The sequence below is a fragment of the Macaca mulatta genome, chromosome 10 (assembly GCF_049350105.2).
Source record: "Macaca mulatta isolate MMU2019108-1 chromosome 10, T2T-MMU8v2.0, whole genome shotgun sequence".
In the NCBI taxonomy this organism is placed as follows: domain Eukaryota; kingdom Metazoa; phylum Chordata; class Mammalia; order Primates; family Cercopithecidae; genus Macaca; species Macaca mulatta.
In genome coordinates this window covers 80777579-80797794 of record NC_133415.1, presented here as the reverse complement: position 1 = coordinate 80797794, position 20216 = coordinate 80777579, and the positions used below count along the sequence as shown (strand labels likewise).

The 20216-nt window shown below is 46.4% G+C and overlaps 1 protein-coding gene and 1 pseudogene across 5 annotated transcripts in view; both read right to left on the bottom strand.

The window, feature by feature from the left end:
* Window positions 1-20216, bottom strand: part of DNAAF9 (dynein axonemal assembly factor 9) — a 164671-nt gene that overhangs the window by 36333 nt on the left and 108122 nt on the right. For all 5 annotated transcript variants that reach the window (XM_077948981.1, XM_077948979.1, XM_077948978.1 and 2 more), the window contains 6 exon segments: window positions 15944-16090; window positions 14776-14864; window positions 12763-12864; window positions 12375-12492; window positions 8337-8425; window positions 5954-6112 (listed from right to left, as the gene is read on the bottom strand). In XM_077948981.1, the coding sequence (XP_077805107.1) occupies window positions 5954-6112; window positions 8337-8425; window positions 12375-12492; window positions 12763-12864; window positions 14776-14864; window positions 15944-16090 (704 nt within the window).
* LOC107000460 (NEDD8-conjugating enzyme UBE2F-like) lies at window positions 13498-14352 on the bottom strand (annotated as a pseudogene).

Genomic DNA, 20216 nt, shown 5'->3' with positions numbered 1-20216 from the left:
AAGAACCACCCTGCTCTGGAGGTAAAAGGAAGATGGCAGGTGACCCTGGAGCTCTGAGGGTGGGACCTAGTGTCCTTAGGCCTGTTTTCTAATCAAGTTAGGAGCTCCTGCCACTTGCCTATTTTCTTTAGTAGCTCCTTTCTTCCTTGCCACGTCTCAGAACACACAGGCAAGAAGTGTGTCTGGACCCATCCAGGTCAGCAGACTCATCCATGTCAAATACAGCTCACATTGGTATCTCCTGCCTGGAACTCTCTCCAAACTCCAAACTCGTTGTCCTTTTCAGCAGATGGACTCTACTCTTTCAGATGCTAAGCTCAAATAATTTTTTTTTTTTTTGGTCTCCTTTGACTCCATTTTTTCCTGTCTTCAAAATATAACTAGAAGAGATCACTGCTTACACCCCCACACTCCCACTGGGTCCAAACTGTTATAATCTCTTGCTTAGATCACCCCATCAGCCTCCCAGCTGTCGCTGCTTCTGTCCTTGCCTCTCTCTGATCTGTTTTCAACACAGATGCCAGAGGGATATGCTAAACCCAGAGTCAGATCATGTCATTTCTCTGCTCAAAACCCTCTGGTGGCTTCCATCTCACTCTGTGTGAAAGCCAAAGTCCTTACAATATGCCAGGCAGCCCTCTATGATCTGACCCCCTACGGAGCAGCGAAGAATTTCATCTACTATCACTTCCCTTTCCCTAATCCAGCTACTTTGGTTTCCTGGCTCTTTTCTGAACATGCCAGGCATACTTCTACCTCTGCATTCTTTGCCCCCCTGCCTGGAATGTTCTTTTCCTCAGGTATCTGCATAAGTGGTTCTCTCTCCCTTCAGGTCTCTGCTCAGGAGGCATCTTATGGAGAGGCATCCTCTGACTTCATACACCCGGTGTGATTCAGCAACCCTCCCTTCTTGGCATTCTCTGCCTCCTCTTCCAAGTTTCTTCAAAGCCCCAATCAGCAGTTATTTATACCTTATTTTCTCATTTATTTCTTTACTGTCTCCATAATAAGAATGTCAGGTGGTACTGTAATCTCTGCTGCCTAAAGGATGGTAGGTGAATAAACTGGATGTTCAACCCTGAGCAGGCCCCTGGCCACTTCAAGAGGGGGACCTAGCCTCTTCACCTAGTAGAGGAGAACTCTTTCCCGATTGATCCAGCCTATCACCAAAAGGTTTGTTCCTATGGAAGAAAGTCAAACCTAATGGGCAGCCCGTCTGATCAGATGGGCCTGGTTTAGTTTGAGCCCTTTGGAAGCCAGTGGTGGTGGTGTGGACAGGTACAGCCTGCTTGAGTTGTTCTTGAGTTCCTACGAACAACTCATCTGTAAAAAGGCCCTTGGCTTTATCTGCAGACTACAATACTCCACCCCACCCCACCCCAGGTTCTCCTGAGTCCTGATCAGCTGGCAGGGCTTCAGTAGAGAACGGGGTGTACTAGGTTCTAGAGTTCCACCAGGGGGGCCTGACAGCCCTATGCTCACAGCCTTCTCTTCTTCAGGGCTTCTCCCCCTACCTGGGCATGTGTATATGACCACATGGGGCTCTTTCCACTGAATGCCTGGCTGGGCCTGGATGCCAGGAGAGTCCAATCCACAACATGCACTGCCAGGCCCATACAGAAGCACGCCTGGTAAGCAGGGCTGGCATGTGCATGCTGTCCCGCATCCCTCTCTGGTGGTGTTTAATGGAGTTAATGGATTTAACTCTTATGGTTAATGTGAAACGTGCTCACTCAAACTGTAGGCTTAAATTGCAAACATAAAACAGCCTACGGGAGACTTCAGTGTAAGCAGTACAGACTCATTTCTTAGGGGAGCAAAGGACAACTAAAAAGGATTCACAAGTCATGCTTGAGGAGTCATTTTAATGTAACAGGATTTCCCTTAGAGAGGGTGGCTGTGGAATTTCTAGGTTTTCAGAGCATTTCATTAATTTCCATTGACTTTATTTTTTTTATTTTATTTTTTTTGAGACGGAGTCTTGCTCTGTCACCCAGGCTGGAGTGCAGTGGCTGGATCTCAGCTCACTGCAAGCTCCGCCTCCTGGGTTCACGCCAATCTCCCGCCTCAGCCTCCCGAGTAGCTGGGACTACAGGCGTCCGCCACCTCGCCCGGCTAGTTTTTTGTATTTTTTTTTTAGTAGAGACGGGGTTTCACCGTGTTAGCCAGGATGGTCTCGATCTCCTGACCTCGTGATCCGCCCGTCTCGGCCTCCCAAAGTGCTGGGATTACAGGCTTGAGCCACCGCACCCGGCAATTAATTTTCATTGACTTTAATGGAAAAAGGTTACAGTAAAAAACAGGCTCCTGTCTCCCTGATGAGGCCTCTGCATCTGGGCACTGCCCCAAGAGAGAAGGCCCTGAGCCATTCACTCTATCCATTAGGGGAATCCCTGCTAGAACCTCCCTTCCTCCCCAGCCCCATAATCATCCTGGGTGAGGGCTCCAGACAGAAAGAGCACCCCTCACCCAGAAGGAATCACCACACTCAAGTTACTAGAGCCTTTTTTTTTTTTTTTTTTTTTGAGACAGAGTCTTGCTCTGTCGCCCAGGCTGGAGTGCAGTGGCAGGGTCACAGCTCACCGCAAACTCTGCCTCCCAGGCTCAAGCGATCCTCCTGCCTCAGCCTCCTGAGTAGCTGGGACCACAGGTGTGCACCACCACACCCACCTAATTTTTTGTATTTTTGGTAGAGACAGGGTTTCATCATGTTGCTCAGGCTGCTCTCAAACTCCTGAGCTCAAGTGATTCACCCACCTTGTCCTCCCAAAGTGTTGGGATATAGGTGTGAGCCATGGCACCCGGGCTAGAGCTTGTACTAGACCACCTGGGCTAAACTGACCCAACTGTATGATGAGGGCAAAAAACTGTCTCTTCATGTTTGCTTCCTGTCAGTATTTTCTTTATTAAAAATAAAAACAAAACAAAAACCCAGCAGGACCTTAACTTTCTTTTCTCTGAAACAACAGATAATCTATTCAAGTCTCCTTTGGGCACAGTCTTATGTTTGCAATTTAAGCCTACAATCTGAATGGGCACAAGTTTTTACATTAATTAATTTCAAATTTTGTTTTTAATGTAGATAATTTTAAAGAATGATTTTATAATATTCCAGGGTATAAATAAATACAGCCCCTCAAATTCTCTAAAATTAATTTTTTTAAATTCAGATTTTTCCAGTTTTACTTATATTTGTGTGTGTATGTGTGTGTGTATTAAGTTCTATTCAATTTTACCACCTGTGTAGGTTCTTATATCCATCACCATAGTCAGGATACTAAACAGTTCCAACACACAAGGATCCCTTGTGTTGCCCTTTTATAAACACGCCCACCTCCCTCCTGCTCTCCACTCCCATTCTGACCCCTGTCAATCACTAATCTGTCCTCCATTTCTAAAACTTTGTCATTTTAAAATACATAAATTCAATTTTTAAAACAACAACTAACAGTTCCACTTGAAAAGTTTACGTCTATCGCCCCACCACTTCACTAAATTGAGTGGCATCAGGCCAGTCTAAGGGCTAAAGAAATCTCTGTCCCATATTACAAGTTTCCCCAAATAATGCTATAAATGAAAATAAAGCCAGGCCGGGCTTGGTGGCTCACACCCATAATCTCAACACTTTGGGAGGCTGAGGTGCAAAGATTGCTTGAGTTCAAGAGTTCAAGACCAGCCTGGGCAACATAGGGAGACCCATCTCTAAAAACAAAGGCCAGAAACTGGGCATGGTGGCTCACACCTATAATCCCAGCACTCTGGGAGGCCAAGGGAGGTGGAACACGTGAGGTCAGGAGTTCAAGACCAGCCTAACCAAGATGGTGAAACCCCATCTCTACTAAAAATACAAAAATTAGCCAGGTGTGGTGGTGAGTGCCTGTAATCCCAGCCACTTGGGAGGTTGAGGCACGAGAACTGCTTGAACCCGGGAGGCGGGGGTTGCAGTGAGCCAAGATTGTGCCATTGCACTCCAGCCTGGACGACAGAGCGAGACTCCAACTCAAAAAAAAAAAAAAAAAAAAGGCCAGGAGCGGTGGCTCACGCTTGTAATCCCAGCACTTTGGGAGGCTGAGGTGGGTGGATCACCTGAGGTCAGGAGTTCGAGACCAGCCTGGCCAACATAGTGAAATCCGATCTCTACTAAAAAATACAAAAATTAGCCGGGTGTGGTGGCGTGTGCCTGTAATTCCAGCTACTTGGGAGGCTGAGGCGGGAGTATTGCTTGAACTTGGGAGGTGGAGGTTGCAGTGAGCTGAGATTGAGCCACTGCACTCCAGCCTGGGTGACAGAGCAAGACTCCATTTCAAAAAAAAAAAAAAGGAAAAAAAAAAGAAAGAAAGCAAATAAAGCCATATTCAAGGAATACAATTCTTAATATGAGAAGCATCTAGGATCTCCCATCACCAACAACCTAAATAATGGGCATGAAGGCCCAGTCCCAAGACAATGGACATGCTATAAAGGAGGGTGCTACATGGGCCCAGCTGGTAAGAAAAGTGTCTTAGGGAAGAGCCACAGCATTTAGCTGGTATTCTGACTGGAGTCCTCTAGGAAATTGACTAGAGGTCCCCATATCCTGGGGCTGTGATGGGGCAAAGGCTGGGTTTGCAGTATAAGAGTGGGCTGGTCACACTAACACTGTAGTTTAGAAGCAGCCAGGAAAGCTGACACTTTTGCAGACTTGTAAAGTCAGAGACAAGAAGTCAGTGATGCTCTCTGAAGAGACAGAAGATGGAAATGACCTCAACTACACATTGTCAAGCTGCTGAATTCATCTGCAGCTCCACACCCTCAGTGACTCTCAACTGGTGGGAGCAGGAGGTGAAGTAGATGGGCCAACCCATTCCTTTGACGAATAGAAACAATGGAAAACCAAAAGAAAACAAGTGGTTTCAACCCCAGACTCTTCCTCTGGTTTCTAGGACCTCAGCCCACAAGCAGGACAAAAGGGCTGATAGAAGGGAAGCTGGAGGCAAGGTGTGAGAACGACGCTTGAAAGGGAAAGCTGGCCTGCTGGGGTACACTGTCCCACCTGTCTCCTTCCTCAGTACCACCCTCCTAGCTTTCCTCCAATTTCCATTATCACAGCCAGGACACGAAAAGGGGCTTTGGATTGGGACCCATTCTTTACTGGAAACAACTAGCCAATTGCAAACACTAACATAGCACAAAAGCACTTTGCAGGAACTGCCAAAAGCTTCTTTATTACCAACCATAACGACACTAGTGAAAAACACGGCTCCTGTTTTCCTGACTGCGCATTCCCCTCTGGGCCGGGGGTGGTAATGGGTCTGTGAAGGGCTCCTCCTTGAAAGGCCTTAGAACAGGTCAAGAGAACTTCCTTTTAGCAAGGGTCCCCTGGAGCAGTGGTACAAGCTCTGTCAAACCTGCCCTCCCATGTTGCAACTCACAATAATCATGCTTACAGAGACTTCATGAGCTAGTCAGCCTATAATTACAGTTCTGCACACAGCCATGAAAGGGGAGCTTCTTACCCAACATGAATATTCCCACACCTCACTCAAAGTCCCAGTAAACTCTCCTGGGCCAGCCATCCATGTCATGGTGAGGCTGGAGCCTGCAGAGTATGAGGGTCATCTCTGCAATTCCACAAGAGGGAGAACTGAAACAGAAGAAGCTCCCTTATTTAGATGATGAAGGAAGACTTAGGGACCACTACTGTTCCAAGAATTACCAGTGAATCTTGCCAGGTTCCCTAAATCCCCACCTTGTAGGGATACGATGATGTTAAATCCAAACTTAAAACTTGTGTGCAAGCTGTATTAGCCTATAGGCCATAGGGTCATTGCTCACTTAAGGTTTCCCTGTAGTGCAGACACTGTTCACGCATGTGGAGTCTGTTCTGTGCTTCAGGTTTGTTACACATAAAATAAGAGTAATGGCAAGGTCATCACCCTGATTTGACCATTCCCAGGAGACTTCCAATGCTCACCCTTGTAACACCACCAGCAGTCTGGTCTTCTTGCGGATGTAGGCTGACTGGCGGGCAGAGCGGTTCTGCTGGGCCTCCAGGGCATTGGAAAGGTATCTCTGGAAGTGCGCAGCATGAAAACATTCAGAACTGTCCATGATTTGGCGATACACCATCCATCTGGAAAGGGAAAATGTAACCTCAGAATGGGGGCCACCTGATGACCTGGCCCCATATGTTCAGCCATGGATTCAAATGTGACCATGACTCCTAAAGCCATTCTGCCCAGTGAATCCATTCAGGAGAAAGCCATCCTGGCCTCACAGAAAAAAGGCAGAGGGCACTGGATGGGTTGGAAGCCCAGTATCCTGAAACCACTGTCACTGGGGCTTTTGATAGGAAACCCCTTGCCACAGGGAAAATGGTCAGGTAAGTACTTGACCAACAGACATCAGAGGTAAGAAAGACTCCTTCTGACCAGGCAGTCACTTTCTGAAGGACCATGCAAAAGATGGCTTCAGTTAGTCTCTTGCTAAGAATAAGAAATGGGCAGGGCTGGCCGGGCATGGTGGCTCATGCCTGTAATCCCAGCACTTTGGGAGGCCGAGGCGGGCGGATCACCTGAAGTCGGGAGTTCAAGACCAGCCTGATCAACTGGTCTTGGAGAAACCCTATCTCTACTAAAAATACAAAATGGGCAGGGTGTAGTGGCGCATGCTTGTAATCCCAGCTACTTGGGAGGCTGAGGCAGGAGAATCGCTTGAACCCAGGAGGTGGGTGCTGCAGTGAGCCAAGATCACACCACTTGCACTCCAGCCTGGGCAACAAGAGTGAAACTCCATCTCAAAAAAAAAAAAAAAAAAGAAAAGAAATGGGCAGGGTGAATAATTCAGAATGTTTATAGAACAAAAACACTAGACACGAGGAACTGGTTAGACATTTAGTACTTAATAAATGAGGTCCCATATTTCCTGAACATCACTCTATAATTTGCCTCCCCATTCCCCATAATATCCCATCCTAAACTGCTGACTCTATGCAATTTCAGGCTTCTAAATTTCTTTATGGCCTCCTGCAGGATGCCTTACTTTGGGGTAGGCTGACTAGATATTAAACACCTGGTTCAATCAGCAAAGGTTGTTTAGTAATCTGACAGCCAGGTGGAAGTGAAGGATGAATGATTTTCCTGATTTCACCTGGGCCAACCTGTTCCAGCTGCATCTGAACTCAGGCAGTCTCCTTGTGCTCATGGAAGGATCACCACATCCACCAGCTCCTAAGTTTTTATGACCCTGAATTTCCCTGCTGATCACTCCCAGGCCTCTGCACTTGCTTGACCTGCTGCTACAATGCTCTCCCCCAGTAGCCACATGTTTTATTCCTTAAAGTCTTTGCTCAAATGTCACCTCCTTAGTGAAGTTTTCCCAGACCACCCAATTTCAAACTGGAATCTAAGGCACACAGTAGAATGTGCCTGTAATCTCAGCTACTTTGTAGAATGAGGTGGGAGGATCACTTGAGCTCAGGAGTTTGAGACCAGCCTGGACAACACAGCAAAACCCCATCTCCAAAAAATTTTTAAAAAATTAGTTGGGTGTGATGGTGCACACCTGTAGTCCTGCCTACTTGGGAGGGTTAGGTGGGAGGATAATTTGAACCCAGGAGTTTGAGGCTACAGCGAACTATGATTGTGCCACTGTACCCAAGTTTGGGTGACAGAGAGAGACCCTATCTCCAAAAACAAAACAGAAAACTGGAACCCCACTTCCAGCCCTGCACTTCCTATAACCTTCTCTGCTCTATTTCCTGTTGTTTTGTTTTTTAATCAGAGTCTCACTCTGTTGCCCAGGCTGGGATGCAGTGGCACAATCTCATCTCACTGCAGCCTCGCCCTCCTGGGTTCAAGTGATTCTCCCACCTTAGCCTCCTGAGTAGCTGGGACTATAGATGCATGCCACCAAATTCGGCTAATTTTTGTAGGTTTCACCATGTTGCCAAGGCTGGTCTCAAATTCCTGGGCTCAGGCGATCCACCCACTTTTGCCTCCCAAAGTGCTGGGATTACAGGTGTGAGCCACAGAACCCGGCCCCTTCCCTGCTTCATTTTCTTCATAGAACTTTTCACAAGTTAATATACTTTTCCTTATCTGTCTGTCTTCCCAAACTAGAATGTAAGCTCCATTAAGGGCAGAGATTTTCTTGTCTGTTTGTTCATCAATGTATTCTCTCATACTCAGACCAGTGCCTGGCATACAGGAAGTGCTCAGTAGAGCATTAAATGAATGGCTGACTACCGTGCTGATACCAGTCCCACCAAGGCCAGCACATGTCTAAGGTTTTCCAATGCCTAGGCAGGCCCAAGTTAGAATCCCTTTCCCCACAGCAAAGGCAGCAGCCATACTAACCTGCCATATTCTTTATGCAGAGTGACCAGAAAAGCACAGAGCTCGCTAGCGTGACAGCCTGGGAGGCCGGTTACAATGCTGATAATTACCTACATGAAGAAAAAGTCATGGGTTTGCAATTCAACTGCATTGCATTGTGTAAGAAGAGGTTAAGAGAACTGACTTCTGGTGCCAAGCATTGTGGGTCTGAACCTCAGTATGACCTCTCACTAACTCTGTGACCTTTGGCCAATGACAGAACCTACATTATAAAGTGGGTGTGAGGATTAACTGGGTTAACATAAGCAAAGTGTTTAGAACAGTGCTTGGCACGTAGCAAATACCATATAAAATGTAGTGTTACTAGTCTAATTTTTACTAGAGTAGTAACACTAATTAGAGCAGATTGTGAATAGATTAGTTAAAATACAATGCATTAAAGGACCTACCTGCTTGAGACCACATCTCTTCTGTAAAGCAGACATTCAGGCATATTATGACTTTTTTCCCAGTAGTAACATTTCTTAGCAAAACACTGGGCAGAAAGGAGGTCTGGGACAAAAATGCCCCAGGCTACACTGGTGTGGTAAACTAGGGCAGAGGACAGGAGAGTGGTGCTGGGGATGCTTCTGCCTGGTTGCCTGTGCCCTCTAAGTCAAATTTGGTCAGGGCTAAGCAGGGCTAAGTTTTTTTTGTTTTTCGTTTTTTTTTTTTTTGAGATGCAGTCTCGCTCTGTTGCCCAGGCTGAAGTGCCGTGGTGTGATCTCAGCTTACTACAACCTCCACCTCCTGGGTTCAAGAGATTCTTCTGCCTCAGCCTCCCAAGTAGCTGGGATTACAGGCATGTGCCACCACACCTGGCTCATTTTTGTATTTTTAGTAGAGACGGGGTTTCACCATGTTGGCCAGACTGGTCTCAAACTCCTGACCTCGGGTGATCCACTGACCTTCGCCTCCCAAAGTGCTGGACTTACAGGCGTGAGCCGCCGCGTCTGGCCGACCAGGGCTAAGTCTTAACTTACTGTATGTGTGAAGCACTTGTGATTCTAGAAGAGGAGAAGAGTGGCCAGGCTGAACTGTCCTAACTTTATTATACACCCACGGGAAAACAGGTCCCCTTTCAGGTAGATATTCCAAAGCAACTTAAGAAATTCACTGAAAAAGGAGGCATCAGGCAGGTGAGGACAGGAATCATGTAATCACCGAGGGAGGTCTATGTAAATGACTTGGCATGGCAAGTGCCTCTGTAAGTTTTTTTTCTTTTTTTTGAGACGGAGTCTCCCTCTGCTGTCAGGCTGGAGTGCAGTGTGCAATTTTGGCTCACTGCAACCTCCGCCTCCCGGGTTCAAGTGATTCTCCTGCCTCAGCCTCCTGAGTAGCTGGAACTACAGGTGCCGACCACCATGCCCAGCTAATTTTTTGTATTTTTAGTACAGACGGGGTTTCACCATGTTGGCCAGGATGGTCTCGATCTCTTCACCTTGTGATCCACCCGCCTTGGCCTCCCAAAGTGCTGGGATTACAGGCGTGAGCCACCATGCCCAGCCTGTAAGTTTTATTTCACAATACACAAGACTCACTGGGACAGGCCCAGTCACAAATATGCTAAAGCTAAGCCTGGAAGCACTCATCACTTGAGCTACCCACATCAGCACAGAGAAGATGGCCGTGAATCCCTCTTCTTTTGTAGGACCCAGAAGCTGTCTCTTGTTCCCTCTGACCAGGGCCTCCACACCGTACCCCTTTCTACCCCTCAGGCAGTACTCCATGTTTATCCTCCTCCCATCCAGCTTTCCCCGTCTTCGTTCCTATTCCTCAGTGCCCAGGTCTCAGCCCCTCAAATCACAGCACATGTACGTAAAGCCAGACATGTTTTTACTTTAAGGCCAGTCCAAAAGCACCATTTTTTTTTTTTCAGATGGAGTCTCGCTCCATTGCCCAGGCTGGAGTGCAGTGGTGCAATCTCAGCTTACTACAACCTCTGCTTCCTGGGTTCATGCAACTCTCCTGTCTTGGCCTCCCAAGGAGCTGGGACTACAGGCACCTGCCACCACGCCTGGCTAATTTTTGTATTTTTAGTAGAGACGGGGTTTCACCTTGTTGGTCAGGCTGGTCTTGAACTCCTGACCTTAGATGATCCACCTGCCTCAACCTCCCAAAGTGCTGGGATTACAGGTATGAGCCATCCTGCCCGGCCAAGCACCTTTGAATAAAATATAAATAAATATTGCACCTTTGAATAAAACATAACAAGTAGGTATTTTCAGATGCTTTACACTCTTGCCTTAGGGAAAAAATGACGTTTCTCATTGCTTAGTGCTTTTACTTCCTTTTGCAGCTGAGTATCTTCTAGACTCGCATGGAAGTAAATGCCCTCTTTGAGCCTATTAAGACTTATGGTTCTGGGCTGCGCGCGGTAGCTCATGTCTGTAAACCCAGCACTTTGGGAGGCTGAGGCGGGCAGATCACTTGAAGTAAGGAGATCCAGACCAGCCTGGCAACATGGTAAAACTCTGACTCTACTAAAAATACAAAAATTAGCTGGGCTTGGTGGCACATGCCTATAATCCCAGCTACTGGGGAGGCTGAGGCTGGAGAATGACTTGAACCTGGGAGGCAGAGGTTGCAGTGAGCCGAGATCGGGCCACTGGACTTCAGCCTGGGCAACAGAGCGAGACTCCATTTCAAAAAAAAAAAGCTGGGCATGGTGGCTCATGCCTGTAATCCCAGCACTTTGGGAGGCCGAGGCAGGTGGGTCACTTGAGGTCAGGAGTTTGAGACCATCCTGGCCAACATGGTGAAACCCCATCTCTATTAAAAATACAAAAAATTAACAGGGCGTGGTAGCAGGTACCTGAAGTTCCAGCTACTTGAGAAGCCGATGCAGGAGAATTGCTTAAACCCAGGTGGTGAAGGTTGCAGATCGTGCCATTGCACTCCAGCCTAGGTGACAGAGCAAGACTCAAAAAAAAAAAAAAGAAAAAGAAAAAGAAAAAAAGACCATCCTGGCTAACATGGTGAAACCCCGTCTCTACTAAAAATACAAAAAGTTAGCCGGGCGTGGGGGCGCGTGCCTGTAATCCTGGCTACTCGGGATGCTGAGGCAGGAGAATCCCTCGAACCCAGGAGGTGGAGGGTGCAGTGAGCCAAGATCACGCCACTGCACTCCCGCCTGGCCAACAGAGTGAGAGTGAGATTCTGTCTCAAAAAAAAAAAAGAGAGACTTATGGTTCTGAAGGAACGGTGGGAGGGGGTCAAGAGGAGGAAAGCGTGAGGCAGGAGTAGATTAAAATCCACTCTGGGGGCCAGGCGCAGTGGCTCACACCTGTAATCCCAGCACTTGGGAGGCTGGGGTGGGCGGATTACCTGAGGTCAGGAGTTTGAGACCAGCCTGGTCAACATGGTGAAACCCTGTCTCTACCAAAAATACAAAAATTAGCCAGGCGTGGTGATGCATGCCTGTGATCCCAGCTACTCAGGAGTCTGAGGCAGGAGAATCACTTGAGCCCAGGAGGCGGAGGCTGCAGTGAGCCAAGATCACACCAGTGCACTCCACCCTGGGCAACAACAACAACAAAAAACCAAAACAAACAAACAAAAAAACCTCCACTCTGGGGAAGATAGTGTTTATAAAGTATCACTTTACTCTGCTGATTCCAGCAAGGCCTGAATAACATGGGTGCCCTTCCCTGTATTAAGCACAATGTGTCAACCACTGCCAGGTAAGTTCCTGTCACAATCAGGAAGAGCTGATAGCATGAAAGCACTGAGTAGGAGTTTAAATGTTCTTGAGAGGCCAGGGGAGGGCACGGCAAGATGCCAGGGTTTTGTCACTGTCATGAGGCTTGGCCAGGGTGAATGTAGACACCTGACACAGACATTGTACACAGCAGGTTGCATGTGTATCATTACATTTCAGGATCCAAGGAAGTGGAGTGGAGAGTCCTGTAACAGGGACTCCATCTGAGTTCTTGTTGTTAACTGACACAAAAGATCCAGGGGCAGGCTCTCAAGATTATCTTCCTGTGAATTCCCAACATATCTAGTGAGCTCCTCTACCTTGTCATTTTCTACTCTGTGAGTAGGGTTGATTTCAGCTTGCTGCAGCAGGACAGGAAGATGGGTCCTCATCACAGGCTCCTGGCTAATGCTGCTGATGGCGAAATGCTGGCGAAACCTAAAAACACAAAAACAATGCTATTATGTTACCATCCTAGCCTTTCCTGAAGGTGCCTACTCACATGAAAAAGTTTTTACTTAATTGTTGAAAAATAAACCTTGGAGAGATTCTCTCTAGAGAATAAAACTGTGTACAGTGTGTTTCTGCGAAACTTTACAGTGATCTCTAAGAAATTACAAGAAAAAGGAGCTAAAAGGACCAACATTGAGGTTTCCGACATTTCAAAAGCCAGAATATTAAACATCTATAAACAGAACCAGAGCTTACCAGTCCAGCTCTGGGAGTTTGGCTGAGAGTAACTTTAGGGAACTCCGTTTCTCCCCAGCAGGCTGGCTCAGGGCACTGAAGAGCTTCTGTGCACTGGAGTGCCTGGAATAACAAAAGCTCACAGATTAGAAGTCCATCTTCCTTTAGCACATACACTTTACAAAACTGGTTCTGATGTTTTCAAGCCAGAGTCCAGTGACAGAGTCAACTCTTCCAAAACACCCATTTCAGACTTAAACAAAATGAGGTGTTAGTGCATGATGATGGGTACGTCCACATAGAAAGGCTGGCCTGAAATCCCTTGATAATACCATGAGTTTCTGATTCTTGGTGGTTTCACTTCTCTTCTTTTTTTTCTTTTTTTGAGACAGTCTCACTCTGTTACCCAGGCTGGAATGCAGTGGCACAATCTTGGCTCACTGCAACCTCTGCCTCCCAGGTTCCAGAGATTCTCCAGCCTCAGCCTCCCGAGCAGCTGAGATTACAGATGCATACCACCACGACCGGCTAGTTTTTGTATTTTTAGAAGAGATGAGGTATCACCTTGTTGGCCAGGCTGGTCTTGAACTCCCGACCTCAGGTGATCCACCACCTCGGCCTCCCAAAGTCCTGCGATTACAGGCTTGAACCACAGTGCCCGACCTTTTTCTTTTTTTTTTTTTAAAGAAGCCCTTGATGTATTATGTTGAATTCTCCATATACAATGAGCAGTCATGAAGATGGTCTTCTTCAGGGCAACATGGTCACAGGACTGGGGCAATCCAGGGGACTGAGAGGGAGCGTGAGGATGGGAGGCGGGGCTACCTCTTGCAATTTCACATTAGAGACAAACTGTAACACAGTCCATGGGCCTGCAATCACCCCCTTTTATCATCTGGCATAATGCTTGATGTAGTTGTCCACTTTATTCTGGAAGTCCTCCTTGTCCTGCAAATGATGTTCTGCAACTTCAATATTCAGTGGATCATCAAAATTCAAAAGATCAGTAAACAAAGAGTTTAATCCCCAAACGACATCCTTTAATGTTCTCTTGGGAGCCCAGCTGTGCCATCAATTGAATGTTCTCTCAGTAAACTCAGACATATTTCCCCTATCTCTGTGATGTTGAGGTGCCAGATCTTGGTCAGGCATTTCATTTTGGGAGGCATCATGTTGTACGCATCGGGCACTTCAAACTGAAATTTTCCACCCTGGTAGTAACCCTCATCTGGAGTTACTGTTAGCTGAAAACAGTGAAGCTTGTTTGGATCAGGAAAATGCACTTTACATGTACAAGGTAAATTAGCTTCAAGTTCTGCAACCTCTGTAGTCCCAATTGCTAAGTGGGAGGATCACCCGAGCCTGGGAGGTCGAGGCTGCAGTGAGCCAGGACCGCACCACTGCACTCTACCCTGGGTGACAGAGTAAGACCCTGGGCTCCCGGACACAGGTGAGACTGGCTCAGCGCCCAACACCATGCCTGGCCCGGGTCAGGGCTATGAGAGGCGGCCCCTCATAGATACACTGGCTCCTGGCAGTGGGGACTTTTTTTTTTTTTTTTTTTTTTTTGAGAAAGGGTCTTGATCCATCACTCAGGCTGAAGTGCAATGGCACGGTCATGGCTCACTGCAACTTTTAACTCCTGGTCTCAAGTAACCCTTCCACCCCAGCCTCCTGAGTAGCTGAAACTACAGGCATGCGCCACTATACCCAGCTAATTTTTAAGTTTTTGTAGGGATGGGGTCTCACTATGTTGCCCAGGCAGGCTGGTCTCGAACTCTTGTGCTCAATTCATCCTTCTGCCTCAGCCTCCCAAAGTGTTGGGATAACAAGTGTGAGGCACTGCACGTGGCCCTCTCTTGCCTTCTATTCTCCCAAGGGCACCGGCTACCTGCAAGTTGGCAGCATTGAAATGTCTGTGTTGACCCTTTCAGAAGCCAAGACCCCTGTGTTACATAATGCGAGGCATCTTGCAGAGAAAGCACGCCCACAAAGCCTAGGGAAGCAAGCACAAATATTGAAGCAGCCACTTACAATCTCTTTTGTTCCACAGATAATCCATCTTCCTGGATCACTTTTAAAGAGAGCCCTGAGTTATCCTGCTGTTGCCAGAGGGAGAAGACCTAAACAAAACAGAATTTGAGCAAAGAACACTTTAAACCCAACAACAGGATATGGAACCCACATGGGGATTTGATGGTTGTTGAAAATCTAGACTGTCACTGCAGAGAAAATGACTATAACAAACAAGTTTGCTTCAAAAATAGAGGCCTGAAGCAATTTTGTTCTGTACTTTTAAAAACCAGAATGTCTTTCTGGGTTACTGCCCCAGGGATTCTGCTCCTTGAGAGGTCAGGAAGCATGGAGAAAGGGGTCAGGTAACACTGTCCTCGCAGCAGAGGCATGTTCTCCTCTAGGGATACGGACAGGAGTGGTTCAAGTAACTCCTGCCTAGAGGCAGAGGGATGGCTGAAGAGAATCTAAAGGGCTGTCTTTACTTTCCCAGATTGAAAGGATAAGCCCAAGGAGGTAAAAAGGTCCAGCAAAGCTGGGAGACACAGACTGGGCTGAGAAGCTATTCTACAGCCAAGGTCAACTCTTGCATCCTCTATGGTCTGTGAATCTGACCTGAGGGAGGAACACTGTCCCATCACAAGCTGCTGTAACCACACCTTTCCAAGAATTCCCACTAGTCATGAGGTTAGCCATCAGTTTGGCTTTGGCTATTGCTTGGTCTCTAAGTGGGTCGTATCATTCTTGTAAACTCCCTCATCTATGCAATCTGTGCTGAGCACCTATAATGTGCAGCCTGCCAGGTGGTACCATTCGCAAGAGGGACTGTGACCCATGGGGAAGGAGAGTATAGGGTGGCAAAGAGAACACTAATTCAGTAGGTAGGGCCCAACAATTCAATAAAGTAGCTAAATAAGAGATAACCCTAATTAGGATTTAAAGAGGACAAAGTAGATTTTTCTTAAAGGCTAAAAACCCTCTTGTTCAGTTTCTTTAGGCTCTCACCTCTCCCTGCCAACAGCACCATTCCAGAACCTGAAGGGATTAGAAGCAGTCACCGCACACCAGCCAGCCCTCATAACTCTGCCTCTCATCACTTCACTGTTAGCCCCAAGATGCTGCCTTACCATTTATATTGCTAGGGGGAAAAAAAGTAGTAGTAGTTTTGCTGAATAATGACTGATGTTACCTCTGAGTAAAATGCTTGGTATATCTTCGATTTGGGGAAAAGGGCAATCATCAGAAAACTGCTTGATCCATGGAAATGAACTGGGAGGTGAGGAAGCAATGAGCTTTTGAAGTCTATGAGAAGAGCAGCAACAGTACTGGTGGAATCCTAAAGCGAAAAGGAGGGAGCATCAGCAAGAAGGGCATCTGCGCAATTATAGCACTCACAACTACTGCCAGAACACACAGAATCAATTTCGGTACAATTATTGTCACATTATGTAGCTCACTGGGGTTTGGTATAGATGTGCTTTACTTATAGGAGATACAGGAAATAAAAGGATTTTTTTTTTTTTTTTTGAGACAGGGTCTTGCTATGTCACCCAGGCTAGAGTGTGATGGCTCACTGCAGCCTCAAACTCCTGGGCTCAAGCAATTCTTCTGCCTCAGCCCCTCAAGTAGCTGAGACTACAGACACATGCCACCATGCCTGGCTACTTTTCTTTAAACTTTCTGCAGAGACAGGGGCTTTCTATGTTGCCCAGGCTGGTCTCAAACTCCTGGTCTCAAGTGATCCTCCCACCTTGGCCTCCCCAAGTGTTGGGATTACAGGAGTGAGCCACCACCCCTAATCTGGATTTTTTCCCCTAAAGTGAAAATGTCATCTCAAAATTCATTCTAGGATATTAATCCCTTATCAGATAAACGATTTGTGAATATTTTCTTCCATTCTGAGGATTGTCTTTTCACTCTCTGGATAATGTCCTTTAATACACAGAAGTTTTAAATATTGACAGAGTCCAATTTACGTATTTTTTCATTTGCTGTCTGTGCTTTTAGTATCACACCCAAGAAATCATTGCCAAATACAATATCATCAAGATTTTCTCCTGCATTTTCTTCAAAGAGTTTTATCATTTTAGCTCTGTGTTTTTTTTTGAGATGGAGTCCCACTCTGCTGTCCAGGCTGGAGTGCAAAAGCGCGATCTCAGCTTGCTGCAACCTCCGCCTCCTGGGTTCAAGCGATTCTCCTGCTTCCCGAGTCGCTGGGACTACAGGTGCGTGCCACCGTGCCCAGCTAATGCTTGTATTTTCAGTAGAGATGGGGTTTCACTATGCTGGCCAGGCTGGTCTCGAACTCCTGACCTCATGATCTGCTCGCTTCGGCCTCCCAAAGTGCTGGGATTGCATATTGTTTTAGCTCTTAACGTTTATGTTTTTGATCCATTTTCAGTTAATTTATTGTATAGGGCATAAAGTAAGGGTCAAACTTCATTCTCTAGCACACGGATATCTAGTTTTCCCAGGACCATTTTTTTTTTTTTGAGACAGGGTCCCACTCAGGGCACCTGTGCCCAGGTTGGAGTGCAGGGGCGCCATCTTGGCTGACTGGCCTCCACCTCCTGGGTTCAAGCGATTCTCATGCTTCAGCCTCCTGCCTGGCGGGGATTACAGGGGCCCGCCCACCACACCCAGCTAATTTCTGTATTTTTAGTACAGACAGGGTTTTGCCATGTTGGCCAGGCTGGTCTCAAACTCTTAGCCTCAAGTGATCTGCCCTCCTTGGCCTCCCAAAGTGCTGGGATTACAGGCGTGAGCCACCGCACCAGGCCTCTCAGCACCATTAGTTAAAAAGACTGTCCTTTTGACATTGAATGGTTCTGGCATCCTTGTCAAAAATGATTCGATACAAAAGTTTATTTCTGGGCTCTCCATGGGTCTAGTCCACTGGTCTATATGCCTGACCTTTTGCCAGTACCACACTGTTAGGTCACTGTAGCTTTGCAGTGAGTTTTGAAACAAGAAAATGTATGTGTTACAACTTTCTTTTTCAAGATTGTTTTAAACAATCAGGGTCCCTTGAGAGTCTATATATTCTATATGAAGTTTAGGATGGGTTTTCCTATTTCTTTCTTTCTTTTTTTTTTTTTTTGAAACATAGTTTTCACTCTGTTACCCAGGTTGGAGTGTAGTGGCACAATCTCGGCTCACTGCAACCTCTGCCTCCTAGGTTCAAGCGATTCTTGTGCCTCAGCCTTCCGAGTAGCTGGGATTATAGGTATGTGCCACCACATCTTCCTAATTTTTGTATTATTAAGAGAGACAGGGTTTCACCATGCTGGCCAGGTTGGTCTCAAACTCCTGACCTCAAGTGATCCACCTGCCTCAGCCTCTTAAAGTGCTGGGATTGTAAGTGTGAGCCACCACGTCCGGCAGGGTTTTCCTATCTGCAAAAAATGCCATTGGGATTTTGATACGGATGGCACTGAACCTGTAGGTTGCGTTGGGCAGTATTGTCTTAATATTAAGTCTTCTGATTCATGAACATGGATGTTTTTCCTTCATTTAGGTTTTCTTTAATTTTTCTGCAATATTTTACAATTTTCAGTGTACAAATCTCTCATTTTCTTGGTTAAATTTACTCCTTAGTACTTTACTGTTTTTGATGCTAATGTAAATTGAATTGTTTTCTTTTTTGAGACAGGGTCTCACTCTGTTGCTCAGGCTAGAGCACAGTGTGGCATGATCATAGCTCACTGCAACTGCTGCCTCCCGGGCTCAGGAGATCCCCCCACCTCACCTCTCAAGTAGCTTGGGACTACAGACATGTGCCACCATGCCCCACTAATTTTAAAAAAATTTTTGAGGCTGGGTGCACTCCAGCCTGGGTGACAGAGCAAGACTCCATCTAAATAATCATCATCATCATCATCATCTTTTGTAGAGATGGAGTTTCACCACATTACCCAGGCTTGTCTCAAAGTCCTGGACTCAAGTGATCCACCTGCCTTGGCCTCCCAAAGTGCTGGCATTACAGGCTTCAGCCACTGCATCCAGCCCTGGAATTGTTTTATTAATATCTTTCTCAGATTGTTCACTGGTAGGGCATAGAAATGAAACTCATTTTGAAAAAAATTATAAAAATAGAACAGAGAGGAAAGTTAAAAAAAATTAATCGAAAGTCTCATCACCTAAACCCAACTATAGCTAACATTTAGTACTTTCGTTTTCCGTTTTTTTTTTTTTCAGAGACAGGGTTTTGCTCTGTCTCCCAGGCTGGAGTCCAGTGGTACAATCATAGCTCATTGCAAGTGCGAGCTCATTGCAACCTCGAACTTCCGGGCTCAAGTGATCCTCCCACCTAAGTCTCCCAAATAGCTGTGACTTCAGGCACATGCCATCATGCTGGGCCTTTTTTTTTTTTTTCTTTTTTGAGATGGAGTTTCACCAGCCTTGGTGCCCAGGCTAGAGTACAATGGTGCAATCTCGGCTCACTGCAACCTCCCCCTCCCGGGTTAAAGTGATTCTCCTGCCTCAGTCTCCCGAGTACCTGGGACCACAGGCGCGCAGTACCATGCACAGCTAATTTCTGTATTTTTAGTAGAGACGGCATTTCACCATGCTGGTGAGGCTGGTCTCGAACTCCTGACCTCAGGTGATCCGCCCTTCTCAGCCTCCCAAAGTGCTAGGATTACAGGCGTGAGCCACCACGCCCAGCCCCATATCCTGTTTTTAAAACTTAATTTATCATTACCATCAGCCATGTTATCATATACTGTCAGTAAACATTTCCAGTGACTGCACTCTCTCACCCTCTTGGGCCACCCCCATGGCTTGACATGAGCTATTCCAGTTTTCCTCTGCCAACAGTTCCTTAGTATAAGTTAGTATACTTTAACACTATATTAGTATAATTTAACAATAAATGCTAGTTTACTGTTACATATGACAGCAGGAGCTTGTTTCTGATGTAATTTCTTCTATCTGTTAAGTAGCCTCATGTCCTCTGAACACCCCTGACCTGGGACTCAGTGTTTCCATGTTAATAAAGATACAACTCTTTGCAGAAAAAAAATATTAACTCATTTGTCTAAATCACCAAAAATGTTTTTCCCAATTTTATTTTATTTTTTTATTTTTATTTTTATTTTTTTTGAGGCGGAGTCTCGCTCTGTCGCCCAGGCTGGAGTGCAGTGGCGCGATCTCGGCTCACTGCAAGCTCCGCCTCCCGGGTTCCCGCCATTCTCCTGCCTCAGCCTCCCGAGTAGCTGGGACTACAGGCGCCGCCACCACGCCCGGCTAATTTTTTTTTTTTTTGTATTTTTAGTGGAGACGGGGTTTCATTGTGTTAGCCAGGATGGTCTCGATCTCCTGACCTCATGATCCGCCCGTCTCGGCCTCCCAAAGTGCTGGGATTACAGGCTTGAGCCACCGCGCCCGGCCATTTTTCCCAATTTTAAAAATTTGCCTTTTGAAATACTTTTTAAAAATTATTAAAAAAAAAAAAAAATATA